This window comes from Actinia tenebrosa, unplaced genomic scaffold, assembly GCF_029948245.1.
Source record: "Actinia tenebrosa isolate PJP-AT-01 unplaced genomic scaffold, QUT_ActTen_1.0 PGA_scaffold0__85_contigs__length_37466705, whole genome shotgun sequence".
Taxonomy (NCBI): Eukaryota; Metazoa; Cnidaria; class Anthozoa; order Actiniaria; family Actiniidae; genus Actinia; species Actinia tenebrosa.
Window position 1 is genome coordinate 18220145 of NW_028292569.1, and position 22814 is coordinate 18242958.

The 22814-nt window shown below is 37.4% G+C and overlaps 1 protein-coding gene across 1 annotated transcript; it reads left to right on the top strand.

The window, feature by feature from the left end:
* Window positions 1-611: 611 nt before the first annotated feature.
* Window positions 612-22603, top strand: LOC116299907 (nicastrin). Its single transcript, XM_031708624.2, has 21 exons — window positions 612-681; window positions 1938-2036; window positions 3085-3208; window positions 3902-3990; window positions 5246-5284; window positions 6085-6140; window positions 6552-6632; window positions 7203-7344; window positions 8259-8359; window positions 8963-9073; window positions 10706-10756; window positions 11533-11616; window positions 12400-12546; window positions 12951-13123; window positions 14342-14441; window positions 15243-15341; window positions 16244-16331; window positions 17342-17469; window positions 18902-19050; window positions 20073-20127; window positions 20303-22603. The coding sequence occupies exons 1-21, from the start codon at window positions 618-620 to the stop codon at window positions 20429-20431; spliced, it is 2109 nt and encodes a 702-aa protein (XP_031564484.2). The 5' UTR covers window positions 612-617; the 3' UTR covers window positions 20432-22603.
* The last annotated feature ends 211 nt before the right edge of the window (window positions 22604-22814 follow it).

The following is a 22814-nucleotide window of genomic DNA, read 5'->3' on the forward strand; positions in this document are numbered from 1 at the left end:
TGTGGAAATGTCCTAATACGGATACGTGTGGACGGTCGTATCCGCAAATTTTCGAATACGCTGTTGTAAACACCATTTTGCGCATGCTCAATAAGAAAAACTATCCGTCAAAGGGACTAGGCACTAGCGTGCATCAGGGCGGATCAAGAAATTTCCGGATACGTGTGGACAGCGAAAACGATTCGAATACGATTCGAATACGCTGCGTGTGGACGCGAACATTTTCGTATCCGCATTGTGCAGTAGACACAAAAATATAAAACCGCTGTTAAGCGTTGGTGCGTTTGCTTTACTGCCCATTTTTGTCCAGTTTTTTGAAGTCTAAGGTCTTGACTTTGAGATCTTGCAGGACGATGACGATGCTCAAGTTTCAAAAAATGTGAACAATATATATGCATGGAGAGCAGTTTTGAGAAATTTGACTTTGAATTTTCGAAAGATAGCCAAATTTTGCAAAAGCAAAACACTGTATCTCTCAATTTCTGATTGCCCGGCAGCTAAAGATAATTGGTCACCCTGTGGTAAAGGTACCGGAAGTGACCAACATCACCGGAAGTCCATTTATGTAAATTTAGACATGACGTACAAGGTCTTCTGGAAAGGAGAAAAAAACCAAGATGGCGACTGTCACTGAAAATATTGTCTTCGTCTTTTTGCTGTTATTTTTACTTCATAAAAAAGGTAAAATCATCTTTTATTAGCCGTGAAGTGTACAACAATTATTTATTTACCCTAATGTATCATCTTTAAGGTGAAAAATGGTCTAGAAATGTTGTTAGGGTTTGTCAAAACTTGAGCTTGTAATCGTAATTTACCCTGTTCTTTGATTCTCGTCGTACTTGATATTATTTTTACTGTTGACCTCAAACTTTTTAAAGGCTAAAACTGGTTGAAAAGAGTGCGAGATAGCTTAATGTTTTATTTTTCAAAGTTGAGCTTGATATTTGAATCTTTTCTTGTCTTTTGTAAGCTTATTTGGTTTGCATGGTTATAGTGTTCAGAAGACCGGAAATTTCGAAAAAAAATATAATAAGTAAATCTTATTATTCTTAGTTAATTCCAATACCTAGAAGCTTTAGGTTGTCAAAACGTCCATAAATATTAAGCTAACAACTGTTATCAGCGTGGCTTGTCCTTGTGCTATGGGGGTTTGGAGATGAAATACTGTTATTTAAATATACTACATACACTGCATAAGAGCGATAGTGAATGAAAGCTGTTTCGGTTTTATTGATTTTTTAAAGTTATAAAATATTTGGGTTATATTCCAAGGCCTGTACTGATTGGCTCGCTTCTCTGTACTATGGGTCAAAGAAGCGTTCACACAAGATCACCAAAAATGTTTTATAAAAGCAATAAACACTGCCGGCATGTGTCTCGTTACTTGTAACAATATTTAATCACGACGTTCATACTTTCCAGTAATTAGAGTAATAAGAGTTTTACACACTGTGATTCTGAGACGATAATCACTGCTTGACTGGTGATTATGAGGTTTTCCAAAGTTTGTTAGAGTGAAAGTAATACTAAAACAATTATTTCCCATTACCCTTAGCATTTAGCTGTAATTATTTTAAATTATATATATTCACCAATATTATTCAGCGAATAATAATTATTAAATGTGTAGTTCCAGAAAAATGATCCATACCCCTCTCCCCTCCCCCCCCCCCCCCCCCCAACAAAGGCAATTCAAATTTCTGAGGGGTAGGGGGGTCAGAGAAAGAACAAAATTGCAGAGTTTGTATGGAAGAAAATTGGAGTTCTGGGGGTAGATGGGGAAGGGGTCTTTAAAAAAATTCCTTCGGGGAGGGGGTAGGGATAATTTCTTGAACTACACAATGTTCATTTATAAAGCCCTCATTTATGTGGCATTTACGGTAAACTTCTATTGAACCATATGAATCTTTTAATGATCATTTATCTGTCTGTTTCAGGTTACAGTGACAAGGTCGCTTACAAAATCTACTCAGATTTAAAGAATATTGCTCCTTGTGTCAGACTAACAAATGCAACTCATGAAATAGGATGTTCTTGTGAGTATTTGAGAATGGTTATAATAATACAGCTTTTTCTGTTCTTCTTTCAGTAATGAAACGTGCAGGAAGTGATGTAAGCATGGAAGAAGTGTAAGGAGAAGCACTAGCTATAGGCGAGTGCTTTTTACACTTCTTGAGTGCTTACAATGCATTCCTAAGTGCTTTATTAGTGAATGGAGCACGGAAAAAGCTGTTTTATTCATTTTATTATATAGAACTTTACTAAAATTATTTCAGTATTGAATTTATTTACGCAAAAAGTAGAGATGTTCGCGGGATCTAGAACCACTTCCCAAGCTTGGATGGCGTCAGCACTGTGCTCTGTTCACTAATAAAGCACAGTTTTCAACCACTCAGTGTGCTCGTACTATCCTAACTATATAATAATGGACAGAATGCTATTTTTTTATCTCTTGGATTAACATGTACATTTCGGTACATCAGTTGAAAAGTCTTTTTCAAGGGGATTGTGTTTAAGGATGTTCGCGGGCAAATAAAGTTGCAATCAGAATTTTTTATAGCTTGGCATAAACATACCCAACTAATATTCTTGTTCAAAAAATGAAATAAAGAATGGGAGTCACTGAATTGGTTTTCAATATGTTTTGCTGTAAAGAAGTGAAAAATGCCCAGGGTTTCCTGATATTTAGCCCATAAAAACATTTGAATAAACTGATGGCTGTGCTTGAACAATGTCTGCAAACATCCTTAAGCTCACTGCTTTTTTAACTGGTTGTATTCAGCACACCAATGTATACATAGTCATAGCTAGTAACAGTCATTATCAGTTTGGCCTGGCATTGATGCACTTATAACAGGGCTAAGAATAACGGCTGGTCAACAGACAATGTTCAGGCAGAAACAAAGCTTGTCTGGTCCAACCTTTGCCTCGCCGGTGATTATGTTTTGGTCACCTCTTTAAGCTTCTTTACCAATTGGGTGTAAAAGAAGTCTATTTAATATGTGAGTGAACAACTTTCTAGCATTTGTTGGTCAACCAATTTTAACCAGGGTTTAATAATGATTTTGTTTGCTTGTTTTTCAGCATCTATGGGAGGTCATGTTGGTGTAGTACATTTGATACAATCACAAGATGACATTGATTGGCTGATAAAATATGGAGACCATTCACCATATATACCTTTATTTACATCTACAATGTTTAATGAGTAAGTGTGCTATTCATTTTACATGTAGTGTCACAGACAGAGAGTCAGCAGACTGTCAGAATGTCAGTCAGTCAGTCAGTCAGAGAGTCAGTCAGTCAGTCAATCAGTCAGTCAGTTGGCCAGTCAGTTGGCCAGTCAGTCAGTTGGCCAGTCAGTCAGGCAGTCAGTCAGTCAGTCAGGCAGTCAGTCAGGCAGTCAGTCAGTCAGTCAGGCAGGCAGTCAGTCAGTCAGGCAGTCAGTCAGTCAGTCAGTCAGTCAGTCAGTCAGTCAGTCAGGCAGGCAGTCAGTCAGTCAGCCAATCAGTTAGTCAGTCAGGCAGTCAGAAAGACTGTCAGTCAGTCAATCAGATAGTCTGACCCTCAGTTATTTAGATGGTCAAATGTTTACAGGGTCAGACAGTCAGACGGTAAGACAGTCAGATGATCGACGGTCAGATAATCAGACAGTCGGATGATCAGACAGTTAGAAGTTCAGCCAGTCAGTCAGCCAGTAACTTATACAGATGGTCAGATGTTTAGAGGGTCAGACGGTCAGAAGGTACAGCTGTAAGACAGTCAGATGGTCCACAGTCAGATGGTCAGACGGTCGGAAGGCCAGACAGTCAGACAGTCATAAGTTCAGACAGTCAGTCAGCCAGTAACTCATACAACACACAGTATTGCATGGCTGTCATTTTCTTTCCTTTTTTCACAGTACAACCCTCAAAGTTCTGGTAGACAAAGAGTTGATTAATGGTGCTATGGTTATTTTTGCTGGCCAGCATGGACATGCACCTATAGATGGTAAGAACTAGTTGGAATATGAAATCTTTTAGATCTTGAAGAAGGCAGTTGTGGGTCAGACTAAAATACCCTGGTTTTCATTAAGTTTTGAATTAATGGGAGAATAGATGAACTGCTAGAGAGCCCTGGAGACCAAGTGAACATTTTCATCTTTTCACGGTGTATGATTTACCTTTTCATCATTACTATTTTACAAATTACTGAGCTAAGGTACTATGGTAGTTTAAACTGGGGAGTTTGCTCAGTTTAATTGGAGCTTTCTCCAAGCCTCAACCCTTAATGAAAATTCTGAAACACTCATGCGAGTAGTCCATTTGGCATTTGGCATGTATTACAGGTTTAGCTTTGTTTAAGTCAGAGAACATCCTTTACAAAAGTCAAGTAAAATGTAAAGAATGTACAGCTGTTCTGAAATCCCACAGAATTTTTATGTATTTATGAACAGATGAGGTTAAACTTGTATGTGCATGGTCATCAAAAATAAGAAAGATGTGTATTGAATAAGAAGATCAAGGGCCACTGACAGGGTTGTCAATAGAAGCGGCCGGCAACCGGCAGATTCTGCCATCTACTCTTGGTAATTTGGCCACCTACTCAGCCAATTCCCAATTCTCTCACTAACTCAGCTGCCTACTCAGCCACTTCTCAATGTAATGATCGTAAATCTTGATTAGAGTTCTTTAAACTAGCAAAATGTATGAATAAAATAAATTTTAACCCAATCTTTGTTGCTGTACTACCAAAACTGTAACACAATAGAAACTACAACGATCGTTGTCCGCCGTCTTAAATTTTTGTGAGAAGAGTGAGACTGGTGACAAATATACCTTGATTACATGCTCCAGTGATTTTCAGTTTACAGACTATTTCAATTTCATTTCATGACCGCCTACCAAAAATGTTATTGACAACCTTGACTGAGAATTAATTATCAGATTGCAAATGATGATATGACTACATTAATACTCTCACACTTCATTTGGGCAATGTGTGATGAAATAGTTAGTTGTTGTCATGCTATAGATTGATGATGTGAGCATTATACAGCTAACTGTCTTTACAGAGGACACCTGAGTTCAGGGCCGTCCGTAATAGCGAGCATCTGCAATAACAAGAATTAATTACAGTCATTTCTTTGTCATTATTTTGACCGGGGATTTTGCTCCTGTCCGTAATAGCGAGGTTCTTAATATTGGGGTGTCTGTAAGGCGAAAATTGACGACTGTGATCCTAAACCTTATTCTGTTTTCCACAGGTTTTTCTCCAGATGTTGATTGTCCTAATGATAGATATGGTGAGTATTTTGGGACCCGATACTAAAGGTTGTGTTGCATGGAACAATTCCTCAACTTTTCTTGATATTTTGACACCCTGAATTCTTAGTTTTTTTGCTGCAGTAAAAATAGAATTGCCTACTACTTTCTGCCACAGTTCATGTAAAAATTTACATGTGACATGGTCCTGCGCACAAGCCAATTGTTCATTCTAAATTCAACTTGACTTAATTTTTATTGAGAGACAAATTGCAACAAAATCGTGTGTGTGACATGGCAACAATTTTTTCCGCAAGACAAGTAATTGCATGAAAATTTGTTTCATGTGAAACATGCTTAATGTATCATGCCGTTCAACTCATGGTCATTGAAAAAGTATTAGAAGTACGCTGTACTTAGTAGTAACTAGTTGTTTTACTGCTATTGTACCCTTACTATGATAATTATACAGCTTCTCATTAATCCCATATAGGTAACTGTCCAATTACTTTCTTAATTGGACAGGTCTTGTTGATATGGGATTAGTTAGGCAGCTATATAATTAATAGGTAATGGGATTTCATGCTCCCCAATCAAGAAATAATTAGACTCGAAAAATTCCTCTGACTGCCAAATTGGACTCGACTTATGGCCTCATCCAATTTTGTCAGTCCTCGTAATTTTCCTCGTCCAATTATTTCTTAATTGGACAGCATGGAGTCCTATTACATATACTAATACTAATAATATATAATTATTTTAATTTAAAATAATATAATTATTTTATCATTTATACCTGATTTTTATTCAACATAACATACTATTTTTTCCATATTCATAGGAATGTATTCTGATTCTAGTTACGGCTCTTGTAAAAAAGTCAAGTGGAACAAAAAGGTCATTATTAATAACTATTACAAAATTATAATTGTTGTCTAGTAAGATTATTGCCCTTTTTGAATTCATAAAACACCACATTACTTGATTACAGACTTGTAAACTCTGTGTTAGCCCCATTTCAGCACCAAAGCATCCTCAAATACTAACGATAAATTAAGAAATGCACTTCCACAAAACTTCACTGGAACACATGATTGTTTTACACAAAATCAAACATCTAACCCTGTGCATATAAAATTGTTTGAAACTGGAGTATCGTGGAAAATATGAAGTTATTATGGGTCATTATGACTACATTTATGCATGTACTGTAGGTTCTGATTCAATGATTCCTTGTGATTTTTTTATTTACCATAGATATTTTACTTAGTGTCATAAAATTTAATATGTAATATTTTTTTCTTCCAGGGAAACGGCATGTCCTTCATTTCTTATGGTATACCAGTCTTTGCTTTGTATGATAAAGATGAAGTCAATGAGCTGATAAAGGTTTGTCTGTCTGTCTGTTCATCTGTTCATTCGTTCATTCATACTTTCTCTCATTAGTTTTTTCTTTTGTTCATTCGTTCGTTAATTTAATTATTTGTTCATTCATTCTTTCATTCATTTATTCTTTCATTTACATTCTTTTTTAACTGTACATTTGTCTGTTTTTTTATTTATTGTTCTATTCATTCATTTTATCCTGTCATTCTGTCCACTGTTGTTTGACCTTCATTCGTTTGTTCCTTCTTTTATCCATCCATCCATTCATCCATCCACCCACCCACCCATCCATTCATTAGGTCATATATCCATCCATCCATCAGGTCATCCATCCATCTATCCATCCATCCATCCATCCATCCATCCACCCACCCATCAGGTCATCCATCCATCCATCCACCAACCCACCCACCCACCCATTCATCCATCCATCCATCCACCCATCAGGTCAACCATCCATCCATCCATCAATCCGTTCATTTATTCATTCAGTGTGGTTATCCATCTATCTGTGCTGTGTGCTGTAATCACTGTCGGCATACCATAATCACTCATTAATTATTTCTTTTGCAGTGCTTTAATGATAATAATAATCCAGTCAATGGTAGCAAGCCAGACTTCCCCCTGTGTGGAGTAGAGCTCAAGGATTTCATGTTCGCAGCGAAAGACACTCCTACGTGCATGAGGAAGTCTCAGATGCCAAGCCCTACACAAAGTAAGTCAACAATAGACCATTTCACGGATCCCGTTACTCAACCTCAGCCTCGTCAGAGTGTAATATATTCTTTAGAAATTGCCTACAACCTGTGAAATTTTTAAGTGTTTCAATTGTTTGTTGATGTGTAAATTCCTTTCATTACTGCGGACTGTAGTCAAATTCTAAAGAATAATTACACGCTGACGAGGCTGAGGTTGAGTAACAGGATCCGTGAATGGCCTATTTTGAAAATGAATACTAGACATAACATTTACTCAAGTCAACACAGCTCATTGCGATTTCGAGTTACCAATGCAGGTTATATTGACAGCTACTAATATAAGTTGGGAGAAAATATATGTTCCTTATTGGCTGTAGTTGTGACGATGAGTATGTGATTGTCATATTGGTGAGTCAAAGTCACAAGATGTTTTGTATAATGACTCTTCTATCGATTGGTAATTCTGAACCAGGTTATATCAATATGGTGGCTGTTATGGGAGAATTCCAATACTTATTGTTATTGGTTATCAAATCTCTGTACCTATTCTGGAGATGTACATTATTCATCCTTTCCACCTTTCTCCCTCTATTCACCCATTTATCCATCCTCCCATCCATCCTCCCATCCATTCTTCCACCCATCCATCCATCTATCCACCCACGTATCCTTCCATACACGCAACCATCCTTTTACCAATCATATCATTTTGTTAAATGTTTCCCTACCTCCCTAAATCTATCTATTCTCTCCACTCCGTCCACTGATCTGTCCATCCACTCATTTATTCATCAATCACTCACTTATTCATCAATCAATCAATTAATGAGTTAGTGAATCAGCAAATGATTGATATATTGACTGTAATTTATTATCTTTAATATTTTACCAATAAATTCAACATATTCTAAAATATTTTCTTTCTTTCTAGACCAATTCTGTGATCCTCTTGGTGATTATAATGTCTGGGGTACTCTCTACCCCATGATGGAGAAACCCAACAAGAGTGACATAGTAGTAGCAGCAGCAAAGGTGAGACATTCATCAAGTCAATTTACCGTAGATTCATAGAGTGGTTTCATGTCAGTCATGTTGTATGGCAGAACCAATAGACCTCCTCAGCTCGGGTATGATGTTTTCGTATTTTAGACCACATAGATTCCCTAGAGCATCATTTATTTGTTTAATGGTTGAGCGTGGTTACGCATGAGAAGACACCTGAATATGACTGGATACAACTCAAACAAAGAATCTTTTTATCAAGGGAATGGCATGTGGTCTGAAATTGGAAAAAAAATTTTATACTACGCCAATCAAGCAGAGGAGGTCTATTAACCTGTTTAACGGAACCATTTGCTGCAATCTTTGTGATAGTTTGATTTTCACGTTGTCATGCAGATGTAGATGTTTCTGCAGATAACAGTAATTCTTATCAGTCAAACCTATTCTCGGCCACAACCTAGACATGTCTGGCATTAGAATATGATCTTATTTCAGCATCTTTGCCTGCAACATTGCGTGCAATGTTGCACCATGTTTCCTGACCTTTAGGAAGTGATTGCCCTTATGTGACAAATCATTCCCACCCACCCATCCCTCAAGTTTCAATTTTTGTCCTGTCATATTGTTTTGTAGCTTGACTCTAGCTCTTTCTTCCACGACATGGTCCACGGTGCGGAGAATGATGCTTCTGGTGTCATTGCTCTTCTAGCTGCTGCTAGTGCGCTCGGTGAAATGAAGAGAAAGGTATGTAAAAGTAACTTATAATTATCCAGATGTCTTACCAGTGTATTTATTGCTACACAATGATTGAGATAAAAGCCACAACACCTGAAGTAATATTTCAAAGCCGACAATGAGGACTGGACTGGATTTCAAGTCCGCGCAACTAATTGCAAGGACGACTTGAAATCTCGTCCAGTCTGATTTGGAGGCTTTGAAATGACTTCTAATAATCATTAATAATTCGGGAGGTTATTTGTTTAGGATTGAAAGACTTAAGGGACAGATATGTCCCTGAACTGAATTAATTTTGATCCAGTCCAAGGACTTGAATAAAATTAATTCAGTCCTTTCACAGGACTTTACCAGGTTTCAAGTAACATCATGTGACCTAAAAAATAGCCCATTGATTGGCTGGTTTCCTTATGAATTATTAATGAATATGAGAATGGGTAATAGACTACAATCAATTTTGATTAATCATTCTCATGTACCTTTCTATGGTTCCCCTCTATCTTTACATGTTCTTAAATGATTTACTTGAATGACAGTCGTTGTTTTGAGGTCATGAAGCCGGCAAAACAAGACTAAACACTTCGTAGGTCTTCTCATTGTAGTGCAAAAAATACCATATTTTTTCTCTTTTTGGCTAGTTGATAGCAAAAATCTACTTTAGATATCTACTAAGAATATATTTCTTGCAAGAAAAGGGGATTTTTAGTGTTATTTACTGCGCTAACTTACCTTTTATCACCAAAAAAACATCCTGAATCGCCATCTTTTTTTACATTCTCGCATAGCTAAAATCCTGTAAAATGCCAGCCACAATGGCCGATTTGATCATGTGACCTCTTAGTGCAAGTCGTCTATTGACTGTCATTCAAGTAAATCATTGCATTCTGACGTGCTGCAAGGGGTCTATTGACAATATTGGCAATAGACCCCTTGCAGCACATCAGAATGCAATACTCCATTTTACAGCTCCGTTCAGTGACCATAAATAGTAGTCCAGGAGGAGGTTGGAGTTGCCGCGCATGATATAAAGTATAGTTTTGCTATGCACTGAAACTCCAGCCTCGACTTGGAGCTACTTGGAACTCGTGGTCACTGAACAGAACTGTAAAAAGGAATATTCAGGAGATTGAAATTCTTTTTTCTTCTTCCTCTAAATTGAGCTACTTTGACGTCACATGCAAGGGGTCTATTTACTCTGTTAGCGTTGGTGTTAGTCTCTTTTGCTATGGAAGCCATCACTTTTGTTATCACTTATTTTTGATTACCCCTAATTAACAATTATTCGCCGAAAGCGAAGTGAATATCAGGGAATAATAACCAAAACGAAGTTGAGGTCATTTTTCCCGATATTCACTGAGCCTGAGGTGAATAATTGTTTTAGTATAAATGCACAAGTGATTCTTTCAAAAAAAGAAAATAAGAAGATAAAAGACACATTTTTTTCTGGTAACAGCAACAAAGCGGCTGGCCGCCATTTTGGATTATCGCTGGAGGTGATTATCGTGTGATAATCTGAGTTTCTCAACCAATCAGCACACGCGATTTTGAATAATCACCTGTGTATTTATGCTAAACTAATTTATTCACCTCTTATCCCTAAAAGTGTATTATTAATCTATTTTATTATTATTTCATTTGTAGAAGTCACTTCCTCCTCCTGCGAAGCCCATCATGTTTACTTTATTCCAAGGGGTAAGTCCGTTAATATTACGTTATTTTACAGTCCTTATATCTCTTTTCAAAACTTAATTGAGTTGTATACTTTTCTTCATATATCACAAACCCGCCTAGATTAGCTATGGTATTTGCAGGCTAGTGAATTATTGTACGTGTAGTAAATAAATTATTGTTTGTTAGGGTGCATGCACTAAACCCGTGAATAATACTTAGTACTAATTAGTAGTAATTCATACAGAATCCTTTGTTTCATTTTGTTTCATTATCACTATTTAGACTATTTAGTACTAAAAATAATTAGTATTTGTTTCATGGGTTTAGTGTGAGCACTCTAATATCAATAAATACTGAAAAATAATGATGACACTCGAACTGTGACCACTTTGAGTTAACTGTACCTGCAGAGGAGGGTAGAGATAAAAAATAAAAAATAAATTAACTTTATTTAACGAGGGTGACATACATTACTGGTAGCCCAGTAGTTTACATTATGGCCCTCCTACAATTAACTAATGAAACTGAAATGAATGACCAAAGAAACATAAAGTGTGTTAAGAATCCCAACTGGCAAGGAGGCAAGCCAGTAGGCTATTTACAAGCATGGTCGAGAAACTGAATCTGAACTAATCAGGAATCAGGACAAATACAGTCTCAGCTAGTGCCCACAGCGGGACTCGAACACAGTGCTCACCACTGGATTGCGAGACCGACACTATGACCACTCGACAATGCTGCCTCCTTAAAGATGCAAGCTTAAATCCTGTCCTGATTTCATATCCTTTTCTCCCCAGGAAAGCTGGGATTACATTGGTTCATCAAGAATGGTCTACGATATGGAGAACAAAGCATTTCCTCCAAACACTTGGAAAGTCAATGTAAGTCTTAAACTTAAAGTGCTACTATGACGAAAATCGCTCAAACTTGGATTCAGCTGAAACTTCCTAAGAATACTCTTTAAAGGTCTAATAATCACTGTATGAAGTGTTTTCTCGATATTCAGGACGAAAGTATGATATTTTTACGATTATTTTTTGGAGTCTGTGACGTCATACACTCAACATCAAACATTGCTACATATATTTCTTTGTATATTTTATTTTATTCCTATGAAGCCCAAAGGGTGGCTAATGTGCTTATTTCACATTACTTGTGACTATAATTTATATTTTGAGGTGTTTGGGTATTTCTTTCTCCCTTTACTACTGATATTTTGATCATAAACTACAAAGAAATGTATGGAGCGATGTTCGATGTTGAGTGTATGACGTCACAGACTCCAAAAAATAATCGTAAAAATATCATACTTTCGTCCTGAATATCGAGAAAACACTTCATACAGTGATTATTGGACCTTTAAAGAGTATTCTTAGGAAGTTTCAGCTGAATCCAAGTTTGAGCGATTTTCGTCGTAGTAGCACTTTAAGTGCTACTTCAACATATTACTTCAGTTACTTTGACAATATGATGACTCGATTCATCGTCAATAAGAGGACAGACACATAAAAATCTGATGTCAATTTGTTAAATAGAAGTAATAATAAAAAATATTATTGTTACAGAGAAGTTTTTCCAGCAATTTCACTGTTCTTAAAATGTCCATAGAACTTAAGGGTTTTTGTTCATTATATTCTCCATTCATTGTTACTTTTGGTGTACAGGTCACTGGCAAAATGGAAGACCTGAATATAAGTACCTCAGATATTGGGTATATTCTTGAGCTTAATCAAGTTGGTCTGGGGACAAACTCATTATTATGGGCACATTCAGATCCCATCACAAGAGCAGACAAAGGAGTAGACTCTGAGGTAGGTATTATCATATTGGACTTGGATCGCTGTCTGTCCGTCCATCTGCCTATCCATCCAACCATCTGGATGTCCATCAGTTTATCCATCCGTCCGTATCCATCCATCCTTCCCCATCCATCCATCTGTCCGTCTGTCCGTCCGTCCTTTCCATCCATCCCATCCATCCATTAATTCATCCATCCATCCATCCATTAATCCATCTGTCTGTCTGTCCGTCCATCCATTCATCCATCCATCCATACATCCGTTAATCCATCCGTCCATCCATTAATCCATCCGTCCGTCCGTCCGTTCATCCCATCCATCCATTCATCCATCCATCCATCCATCCATTCACTTTTCAACTATATCTCTATATCAACCCATTTGTAGATTTTCTCATTCTATTTAATAATATCCAGATTGACAAAATGTTCCAAATACTCCAAAAGGCCAGCAAGAAAGCAAATATGTCCGTGGAGAAACCACCCAAAGACCAGCCCCTCCCGCCAGCATCTTTACAACAGTTCCTCAAGTCCAACAAAGAAATACCAGGAATAGTACTAACAGACCACAAGGCTGAATTTCTCAACAAGTATGATAACAATGTTGAGGCATTGCTATCAAATATGTGTTTTACATTTAACGACCTTCTCTTTATGTGACTGCGTGATGAAGTTAATTTAATGGCATTCTTTGATACGAACATACAGTCAATTAAAAAAACGTTGTCGTTGACCGGCTCGAGCCTACGCGACTAGACCGAAAGGAATATGGGTAAAAACCACTGAAGCGGTTAAATATTCGTTCTGAATTAATTGTTCTCGCTAGTAATAAGATAATAATGGCGAGAAACAATCCATCAAATGCTGTCTTCGGGTTTAGGGAAAGAAAAACAAAGTAGTTATGATTCAGTTCACAATTCCGAAAATATGAAGGCATTGAAAAAATGTCTCCTTCAACACTTCCCGCTCGCCTACGAAGGTTCGTGCTGTAAATGAGGCATAACTAGCCAGATAAAATTATGGAGTCAACTTGGCTTCAATGATTTCTACCCAGCGTTCCTTTCGGTCCAGTCGCGTAGGCTTGAGTTGGTCGACGACAACATTTTTTGAATTGACTGTATGCATTGGCATTACAGTGACTGTGCAATGCAGCCTGTCTTTCTTAACTCTTAACTCTTAACTCCATTCGAATTCCCGTAGCTCAGTGGTTAGAATGTCCGACTAGAACACAGAAGGTTTTGGATTTGATTCCCTTCTGGAACTAAACCTTTTTTTTCTGAGTTTCCTGTCTCAGCAGACAGAGCAGAAAAACGACAAGGCTGCTTTCGCAATTTTTTTCTTTATCTCTCATTCATGCTAAAAAAAAAAGTCTAGTGTTTCATTCGTGTCTCTTGTGCTTTAAACTTTTCACAAAATTCTGCTAATCTCGAGCAATTCTACTTCGAGGTATTGGCGAAAATGTTCGTTTTTGTGCTGATCAAAATATCATCTCTCCCTACGTTCAAAGCGTTATATCTCAAATACGCATTCCTTAAATTTCCCCAAAATTTTGGTATTTTGTTAATCAGCCCCAAAAGAGCCTGTTTATGAAATATAAAGCTTATTAACGTCCAAAGTAGAACCCGTTTTTCTGCCCTGTCGTCTCAGCACACGTTCCCTTCATATTCATATTTTACTCAATCATAATCATTATTTTTCTCTGATTATTTTCATTTATGTTTTATATTATTTTATTCTCCTTTTAATAATTATTATTGTTAATATTTTATTTTTTGCTTAACATTTTGTTTGTTTGTTTTTTATTGAAGGTATTATAACAGTCGTTTTGACGATGCTTTATATGTCCAGGGGAACTTTTCTAGGATTGAAAACTCTAGCAAAATCTTCTTGCACAATAAATTCACAGAGGTAAGAAAATGCACCACAATACATACTCATATATCATGTTACATTAAGATAAAGATAAAATAAAGATATATTTAATTCTACTTTAATTCAAAGATATAGCAAACACAATCTGTATTGTGACATTTTATGAACTCAACATGACAAAATATGTAACATCAGCAGGAAAACCTGTAAAACTATTAGGCCCCGTCCACACGTACCCGGAAATTTTTGTATCCGCAAATTTTTTTTACGGATACGGGTTGCGTCCACACGTGTCCGGAAGTTTTTGTGTCCGTATCCGCAAATTTTACGAAAACGGATACGTGTGGACGGTGAAAACGATTCGAATACGCTGCGTGTGGACGCAAACATTTTCGTATCCGTAAAAAATAATTTGCGGATACAAAAATTTCCGGATACGTGTGGACGGGGCCTTACATTTATCATGTTGAGTTCACAAGGTATCAGGGATTGGTTGTGGCCTTTTGGCCAATCAGAAGTGAGTTACAGTCAACTCTCGTTACAGAGGACACCCTCGGGACCATCATTTCATGTCCGTAATAGCGAGCGTCCGCAATAGCGAGAATTATTTACGGCCATTTCTTTGTCAGCATTTTTGTCGGGATTTTTCTCCTGTCCGTATTAGCAATGTGTAAGTAATATCGGGGTGTCCGTAAGGCGAGAGTTGACTGTAGTGAGTAAAACGTATAAAAATATAAGATATGTTATTTGTCAGAAAAAGGAGTTTGCAATCGAAACATCAAAGTATAAAAAAAAAACTGATATGAAACTAATTTGATTTCTTACCTGTACAAACAGAGATTAACAGACGTAGCTACAACTGTAGCCAATGCTCTTTATACACTGGCAAATGACGGGAAGGCACCAAAGAAGCCACTCAAGGCTGACGAAGACATTGTAAGCATTCCTAGGAATTTTATTTATTATTTATTGATTTTTAAATTATTTTATTTTTATTTCATGGAAACTAAAAACGGATAGGCCTGTCCATCTCTTCCACTGTTCCTCTCTCTCTGAATGCCAGTCTTTTTGATCCACAGTTGTTTCGATCCAGGTCGTTACTTAAGCCTTACCAGCCTTACTAGTCTTACGAAAAAATTAATGACACAAAAAGATCCCCGAATTTCTATATGCTCAAATAGATTATAATGTTCACCAATAAACAATAATTGCTTCGAAAAAGAAACTTTTCCCGTCTGAATTCTACTTCCGAAAATTGTTAAAAGCTCGTCTGCCATTTCTATGAGCAGCGATTTTGTCGCTGCATTTTAATTTATGTGTGACATCATACGCGCAACTGGCATCCTCTTTATCCACACTGACTCTACAGCATTCTCTGTAAGAAGGCATGACTTGGTTTAAGGCTTGTTTTTAAATCAAAAATATTTGAAGAATTTTGAAGGGTTGCGCGTATGACGTTACTTCCTTCGAATCACCAAAAGTTGCCAGGAACGCAATCGCTTAATGGCGGACTCAAACAGCCAAACTTTACTGGCTAAATACAGCATCTTCCCAGTCTTGTATCGAAAAAGAATTTGGACAGTAAGCTATATTACATATCTAGTTTTATATGGTACAATTTCCAGGAACGGTGTCATTTTCGTAAGACTAGCACTTTAATATTTTACTTTTCATTTGAATCCTTCTAGGGTGTATTGTAAAGCACCATAGAGTGATAGATATGACATTTTATAAATGTAGAATGTATCATTATTATTATTTGTTATCATTATTACTTGTGTTTTTCACAAATAATCGAACTTCACCAGTCTTCTCTGACTGCATTGCTGTTATTTCAGGTTGGTCATCTTGTGTACTGCTCTTTCTACAGAACAGATTGTAGTTTGTTCAAAAGTGTGTTCACCAGCAGTATCGGGGCAAAGTTGCGTAAGTATTAAATAGCAGCAACAGTAGAAAATCAATTAAATCAAATAATAAAGCATTGGTCATTGATTAGCAAGCTTCCATCGAGTTTTGGCCGCATGCAGGAGGCTGTTAAGCACGATGGAAACATAAGAGTCTAATACAATCTTTTGCAAAAAAAAAATGTGCCAGCTAGTATTCTGGAGGACCATCCCCCATCTCCCCCCGTAGCAATGTTGTCTCGCATGCATTTTACCAGCCAACCGCTTCACAGTCTAGAAAACTTCCTTGACCATTATTGCTAGGGTTACAGGGGGGAACGTGGCACATTATTTTTGCAGAAGATTGTAGCATTTTGAGTGCATAAGAAACTGACCAAGGGAACTAACAACTCACTGGAAGGACGCTTAATCAAACACCAACCATAAAAAAATTCTTTGTAAATCGAAGTATTATGATCATCCGGTTGGAAGAAGAAGAGACTGAGAAGGACTGTTTGATGTGACTGACGTTTCGACAACTTGAGCGGAAGTCATCTTCAGAGTCAAGTAAAGAATAAAGTCAGATTGGTCATATTTATACTGCCACGATAACAATAGCCTAATTACCTGGATTAGCGTAAATGGCGGCATTGGTCTAATGAGTGTGAGTCGCTGTTTCGGTGTTGTGGGCGGTTTTATTGTTTCTAATAAGCCTATTATACAGAGCCGGTAAGTTAATTGAGCGGTTTAGTGGATGATGCTCAAACTTGGTAAACCAACTCTCCAGCACAAGTCGTTGCTGCCTATTGTTGCAAAAAGAAAGGCATTCACTGGATTCCCAGTCTATCGTATGACCAGTTTTGGTATGATGCCTGGCAATGTTATTGTGTTTATCCTGTTTCACAACAGCACTTTAATGTTCTTTGCGTCTAATTTTAAACGATCTACCAGTCTCAAGAAAAAATCAAGTTTATTTGCAAATTGGTTGTCCTAGTTCATCAGCCACTAAACTTGAACTTTTCTTAGTAACATTTCATTTTATATTTTTTGCAGCGGCATCACCATTATCACGATACGTCAGCGTCAACACAGCCAACAATACCCTCACGTTTATCACCCACAACCTTCTCCTGTACTTCACTGGGGAACACTTGTTGACAAAATCTTGTTCATCAGACAAGGTATGGGTTATAGTTAACAAGAGAGTCATCCCTTCCATTGGGCATAATGCTTTCCTGTTTCAGACCACAGCATTCCATTGAGAATGAAATTGTAAACTTACTATGGAAATAATGAAGAAAATAATACTCAAGGCAATGATGCATGGCTTGAAATTGGAAAACAGTAGACTAGGTGTGAAAGCACATCTGAGTGGGCTATTCTATCCATAGTTCATGAAATGTCACTAGTAAATAGACCTTATTCGTGGTGTGACAATGTTTTCTCAATTCAGCGTGACAAACCTCCAGAGGATTCATATTCTTTTGTTTTTACTCTTCCAAAAATTCATGAGTATCCCAAAGGATATGAATGAAATAACGATGATATCCTGATGAGTTTTGAAACAATAGCTGTTCATTCCCCTAGAGGTTTGTCATGTTCAGTTCACCTTTTCGGCGCTAGCTTGGATTGTGTTACGGTGACATTGTTCTCGGAGAAAATTTAGGTACAGATTTCTTTAGTTAGCTCTCTTAAGAGCAGTAAGAAAAGCTTCAATCAAGCTAGAAAAATGATCTTTACTTGTATTTAGAGAACTAACTAAACAAACCAAGTAAATAGTTCATTTAAAGTCAGTACATTTGTACGGAAATCCTAGAACAATGTCCAAACATTTTGGTGACAGTAACACAATATAAAACGATTTATACCCCGTGACGGCTAGCGCCGAAAAGGTGAATTGCAAAAGCATCTTCACACCACAAATAAGGTCTATTCCCATATATTTTAGTATTAATTTTCTAGAAGTGAAGAACTAAATGTATAGAATTGATCAAGAATAGAGAGTTTTAGATTTACGTTCACGGCAAACGTGAAACGTCAGTTGACCATTTTAAAATTATTTTAAATTACTGAAAAAGAATCGCAAAAAAGTCCAAGTAGTAGAAAAACAAAAGAGTATTTGCGCTTGGTGAGAAAGTTTGTAAAAGGTTAAGTAAAGTACAGGAAAACGATGAAAACGTGGTCACGTTTGCTGTTTGCGGGGAGAAAAAAAGTCAATCTAAAACTCTCTAATGAATAAAAGTTCACTCCCCTCTTGCCTCTGGGGTCTCGGCTTTTATTCCTTGACCCAGTATCACACATGAGAAGGGTTTGTTGTGTCTCTCCCTTGATTCGAGGGTTTTCCCCAGGCTCTATGGTTTTTCTTTGCCCTGACTTAATTCAGCACAGAGGTTACCATGCTTCTTTAAGGGCTTATTCAATTTTTGGGGTTCCATATGAGGCATTAATTCTGGGATGGCGCATGTTAATTAATTTTTGGTGGTCTTAGGTGCGGCACTTATTTGAGGGCAGTGTTTAATCGGTGCTTAAACAAGTAAATACTGTAATATTTCACGTACAAGTTCAATACAAATATAACTTAATGTCTTTTTTTTTACATTTCCATTCTTCTAGCCACACGTCACACAAAGGATGCGTGGGACAGGAAACTACTCTGATGATATCTGTGTTAATGGAACGGTCTATTATTCAGTGGCTGAGTCTCCAGCATTTTTAAAGAAAGAATACGACTCCACCGAGTATTCTACGTGGGCAGAAAGCACGTACGTAAAAAATAACTATCAGATTATCCTTTTTATTACAGTAATTGAAAGATTATATAGAAACATTGACATTGTGATTTTGATCTGTGGGTTAGCTATGCCCTGACTTAGATCAGCCCAGAGGTTGTTTCCGGGTTTAATCTGTGAGTTAGCCATGCCCTGACTTAGATCAGCCCAGAGGTTGTTTCGGGGTTTAATCTGTGAGTTAGCCGTACCCTGACTTAGATCAGCCCAGAGGTTGTTTCAGGGTTCTGTTTGTGAGTTAGCTATGCCCTGACTTAGATCAGCCCAGAGGTTGTTTCAGGGTTCTGTTTGTGAGTTAGCTATGCCCTGACTAAGATCAGCCCAGAGGTTGTTTCAGGGTTCTGTTTGTGGATTAGCTATGCCCTGACTAAGATCAGCCCAGAGGTTGTTTCAGGGTTCTGTTTGTGGATTAGCCATGCCCTGACTAAGATCAGCCCAGAGGTTGTTTCAGGGTTCTGTTTGTGGATTAGCCATGCCCTGACTAAGATCAGCCCAGAGGTTGTTTCAGGGTTCTGTTTGTGGATTAGCCATGCCCTGACTTAGATCAGCCCAGAGGTTGTTTCAGGGTTCTGTTTGTGGATTAGCCATGCCCTGACTAAGATCAGCCCAGAGGTTGTTTCAGGGTTCTGTTTGTGGATTAGCCATGCTCTGACTAAGATCAGCCCAGAGGTTGTTTCAGGGTTCTGTTTGTGGATTAGCCATGCCCTGACTTAGATCAGCCCAGAGGTTGTTTCAGGGTTCTGTTTGTGGATTAGCCATGCCCTGACTAAGATCAGCCCAGAGGTTGTTTCAGGGTTCTGTTTGTGGATTAGCCATGCCCTGACTTAGATCAGCCCAGAGGTTGTTTCAGGGTTCTGTTTGTGGATTAGCCATGCCCTGACTTAGATCAGCCCAGAGGTTGTTTCAGGGTTCAACATTAAACATCAAAGTTATTAGTGTTATTCCCAACTGACTAATTTGCAATTTAATGGTAAACCTAATTCCTTGCTTCTTCTTAGGTGGCCTGCCGATCTGTCAGTTCGCATGTTTCTAATCTCAAGCCCTCAAAGACAGGTATAAATTGTTGATTCATTTCAATATAGTTGAGTACCTAAAGTATTCCTCCCTCCCTCCCTCCCTCCCTCCCTCCCTTCCTTCCTTCAATCTTCCCTTCCTTTCTTTCTTCCCAAACTGATTGACTTTCTCACTCATCAATCAATAATGGCGTCGAAATTTCTCTTGTCTTCAGGCTGTAACATTAGCATCCGGAATCATCATCACCTTGTTCTCCTTTGCTTTGGTTATCTTCATTCACCGAAAAGCTGAGCTGCTATTTACACCAATAGACATTCCATCCAACCCAGACGCAGACAGCTAATTATCAATGAATTTACCTTATCAACACAATGACAGCTCACAGTTATTGTAATGTACTGGACGTATAGTCAGAATTCAAGTTCACATTTAAAATTTTTTTTTGAGATAAGAATTTGTGTGTCTGGGGTGCTTACCATTTACCCACAAAAACAGGAAATTCCGGTTTGAAAACAAATAGTATGTGTTGTTCCAATGAAAAATTGGTCTTGTGAACTTGAGGTAATCCACTTTTTTCGCTAGCCTAATCAGTTCTTTTGTAGAGGTGTGTTGTACCATTTTTCGAAAATCAAAGTTTCCCGCTCTTTTCTTACCATTAGCGAATGAATTCCCAACCGGAGGGTTTGGTTTAAGATGGTAAGCATTCCTGATTACGAAAATGTGGCTGTATTTTTGTTTCAATTTTAGTCATAAAAAATCACTCGTTTCTTGCTTTTTACTTCATCTTTCAATTATTTATCTCTTGCAATCCACTTGCATCATTTCTAGAAAATTGTGATTGCAATGCCATAGTTTTTTTTTTTGTTTTTTTGTTTTTTTGAAAAAAAATTAACATCCTTTGAATTTTGATTTATTTACAAAGAAATTTATTAATTTCCTACTTTTACAGTAAGGAAACTTGAACTGTGAACACAGTTCTGTGAACAGTTTTGTCACGTGTTCACAGTTCAAGTTCTCTGTTGCCCACAATAAGCCTCGATTTCGTGTAGAGTATTCACGTGTTCCAATGAAGATCCGTGGAGTTTCAGTGTTCGTATTGTTGAAGTGGTGCATTCTTTACTTTACCGTTGGTATTTGTGAATATTTAGACTCTGATATGAGTCTTAGGCGGCCCTGTCCACACGTATCCGAAAATTTTTGTATCCGAAAATTTTTTTTCGGATACGAAAATGTTTGCGATTGCTTCTCCGTTGCACCGTGTAGACACTCTTTGCAACTTGTGTCGCATCGTTGTTGCGAGACAAGTTGCAGAGAAAATCGCTCCGTGTAATCTCGCTTTGCATTGCGACACTTTTATAATGCATTGTATTTAAGCGCCATTGAACTTTAGGATTTTGGGGCTATATAAATGATTTATTCTTATTCTGACTTATAGCGGCTGCGTAGGAGCCCCGGCCAACTCTAAATAACAACTGATCCATAGAGGATATTACATGGGCATGCGGAGATAAGAAATTTATCTTCTCGTGTTAAAAATCTCTCACTCGTTCGCTGCGCTTACTCGTGAAAGATCTTTTCAAAACTCGAAGATAAATTTCGTATCTCCGCGCGTCCATATAATATTCTGTTTATTATACAATTATCCATAAAATCATCTTAATGACCTTTTTATTATTCTAAATAGTTTTTATTTATAAACTATTAGTACATACATGGTACCGATATTTTCACATTTATAGTACACTCAACAAAATTACTCGACTCTGATTGGTCGAGAGGAGTACAATTATAGCGTTAATTGTACTCCGTAGGAGTACCAAATTAAGTCGCTATGGCAACACGGCCAAAACAATGTCAAAATAAATATTTTCTATCATTTTGTACTTAAAAAACATATAAAGAAAATATTAAAGCCGTAAGAACTAATGTTTTTTATGCATTTCAGTTGCGCGATGGACTGAAAATCGGCCGCCAAATAGACAAAGATGAACGGCGTCGCTTCGCATTTTTTACTGAAATTTTGTTGAGTGAACTATAAACAAAAAATCGCACGATCTTCTCTTACAATTTGGAATTAATAGACACTCGTAATGTTTTGAAAGTTCTTTAATTGCACTCGCCTAAAGGCTCGTGCAATTACAAGAACTTACAAAACATTACTCGTGTCTATTAATTTCCAAATTGTACTCGAGATCGTGCGATTTCCTATACAAATATTAGCATTTATGGATAATTATATGATAAAAAAATTATTACTATAAATTAAAGATACTTCTAAAGGTGAGGTATTATGGGCAAAAAATACGCGCAACTTCTAGCGCAACATTGCTGTGTTGCAAGTTGCAGAGCGAATGTTACTCATATTACCACTCCGCGCGCAACAAACTTGCACTGTTACTCTCTTCATTTTCTTGCCCACATTGCCGCACCTTTAGACTGTAATGATGTAAATATAAGATCAATATTGGTATAATCAATGTGTAGCATCATAAAAATAAATAAATATTTGTTTTAAGCAGAGTGGCCATGTTACAACTCAAACTTACGAGGCTTGTAGTACGTACAGGAAGAACTTCCAATGCAGTTCTCTCGTCTGTCAATTTAAAAACTTTGTTTAATTTATCCGCTTCTTTTGTACCTGGGCATTCCCGGCTTCTTCTCTCCCCGTCCTCAATCTTCCCCGTCCCCAACCAGGAACGCCTGCATTGCTTTGTCGTTATGTTAAG

Excerpts from the sequence above, each read along its gene's own strand:
- LOC116299907 (XM_031708624.2), top strand. The coding sequence starts at position 618 with ATGGCGACTGTCACTGAAAATATTGTCTTCGTCTTTTTGCTGTTATTT. Across the intron at positions 682-1,937 it reads ATTTTTACTTCATAAAAAAG|GTTACAGTGACAAGGTCGCT; the intron begins GTAAAATCATCT and ends TGTCTGTTTCAG. Across the intron at positions 3,991-5,245 it reads TGGACATGCACCTATAGATG|GTTTTTCTCCAGATGTTGAT; the intron begins GTAAGAACTAGT and ends TGTTTTCCACAG.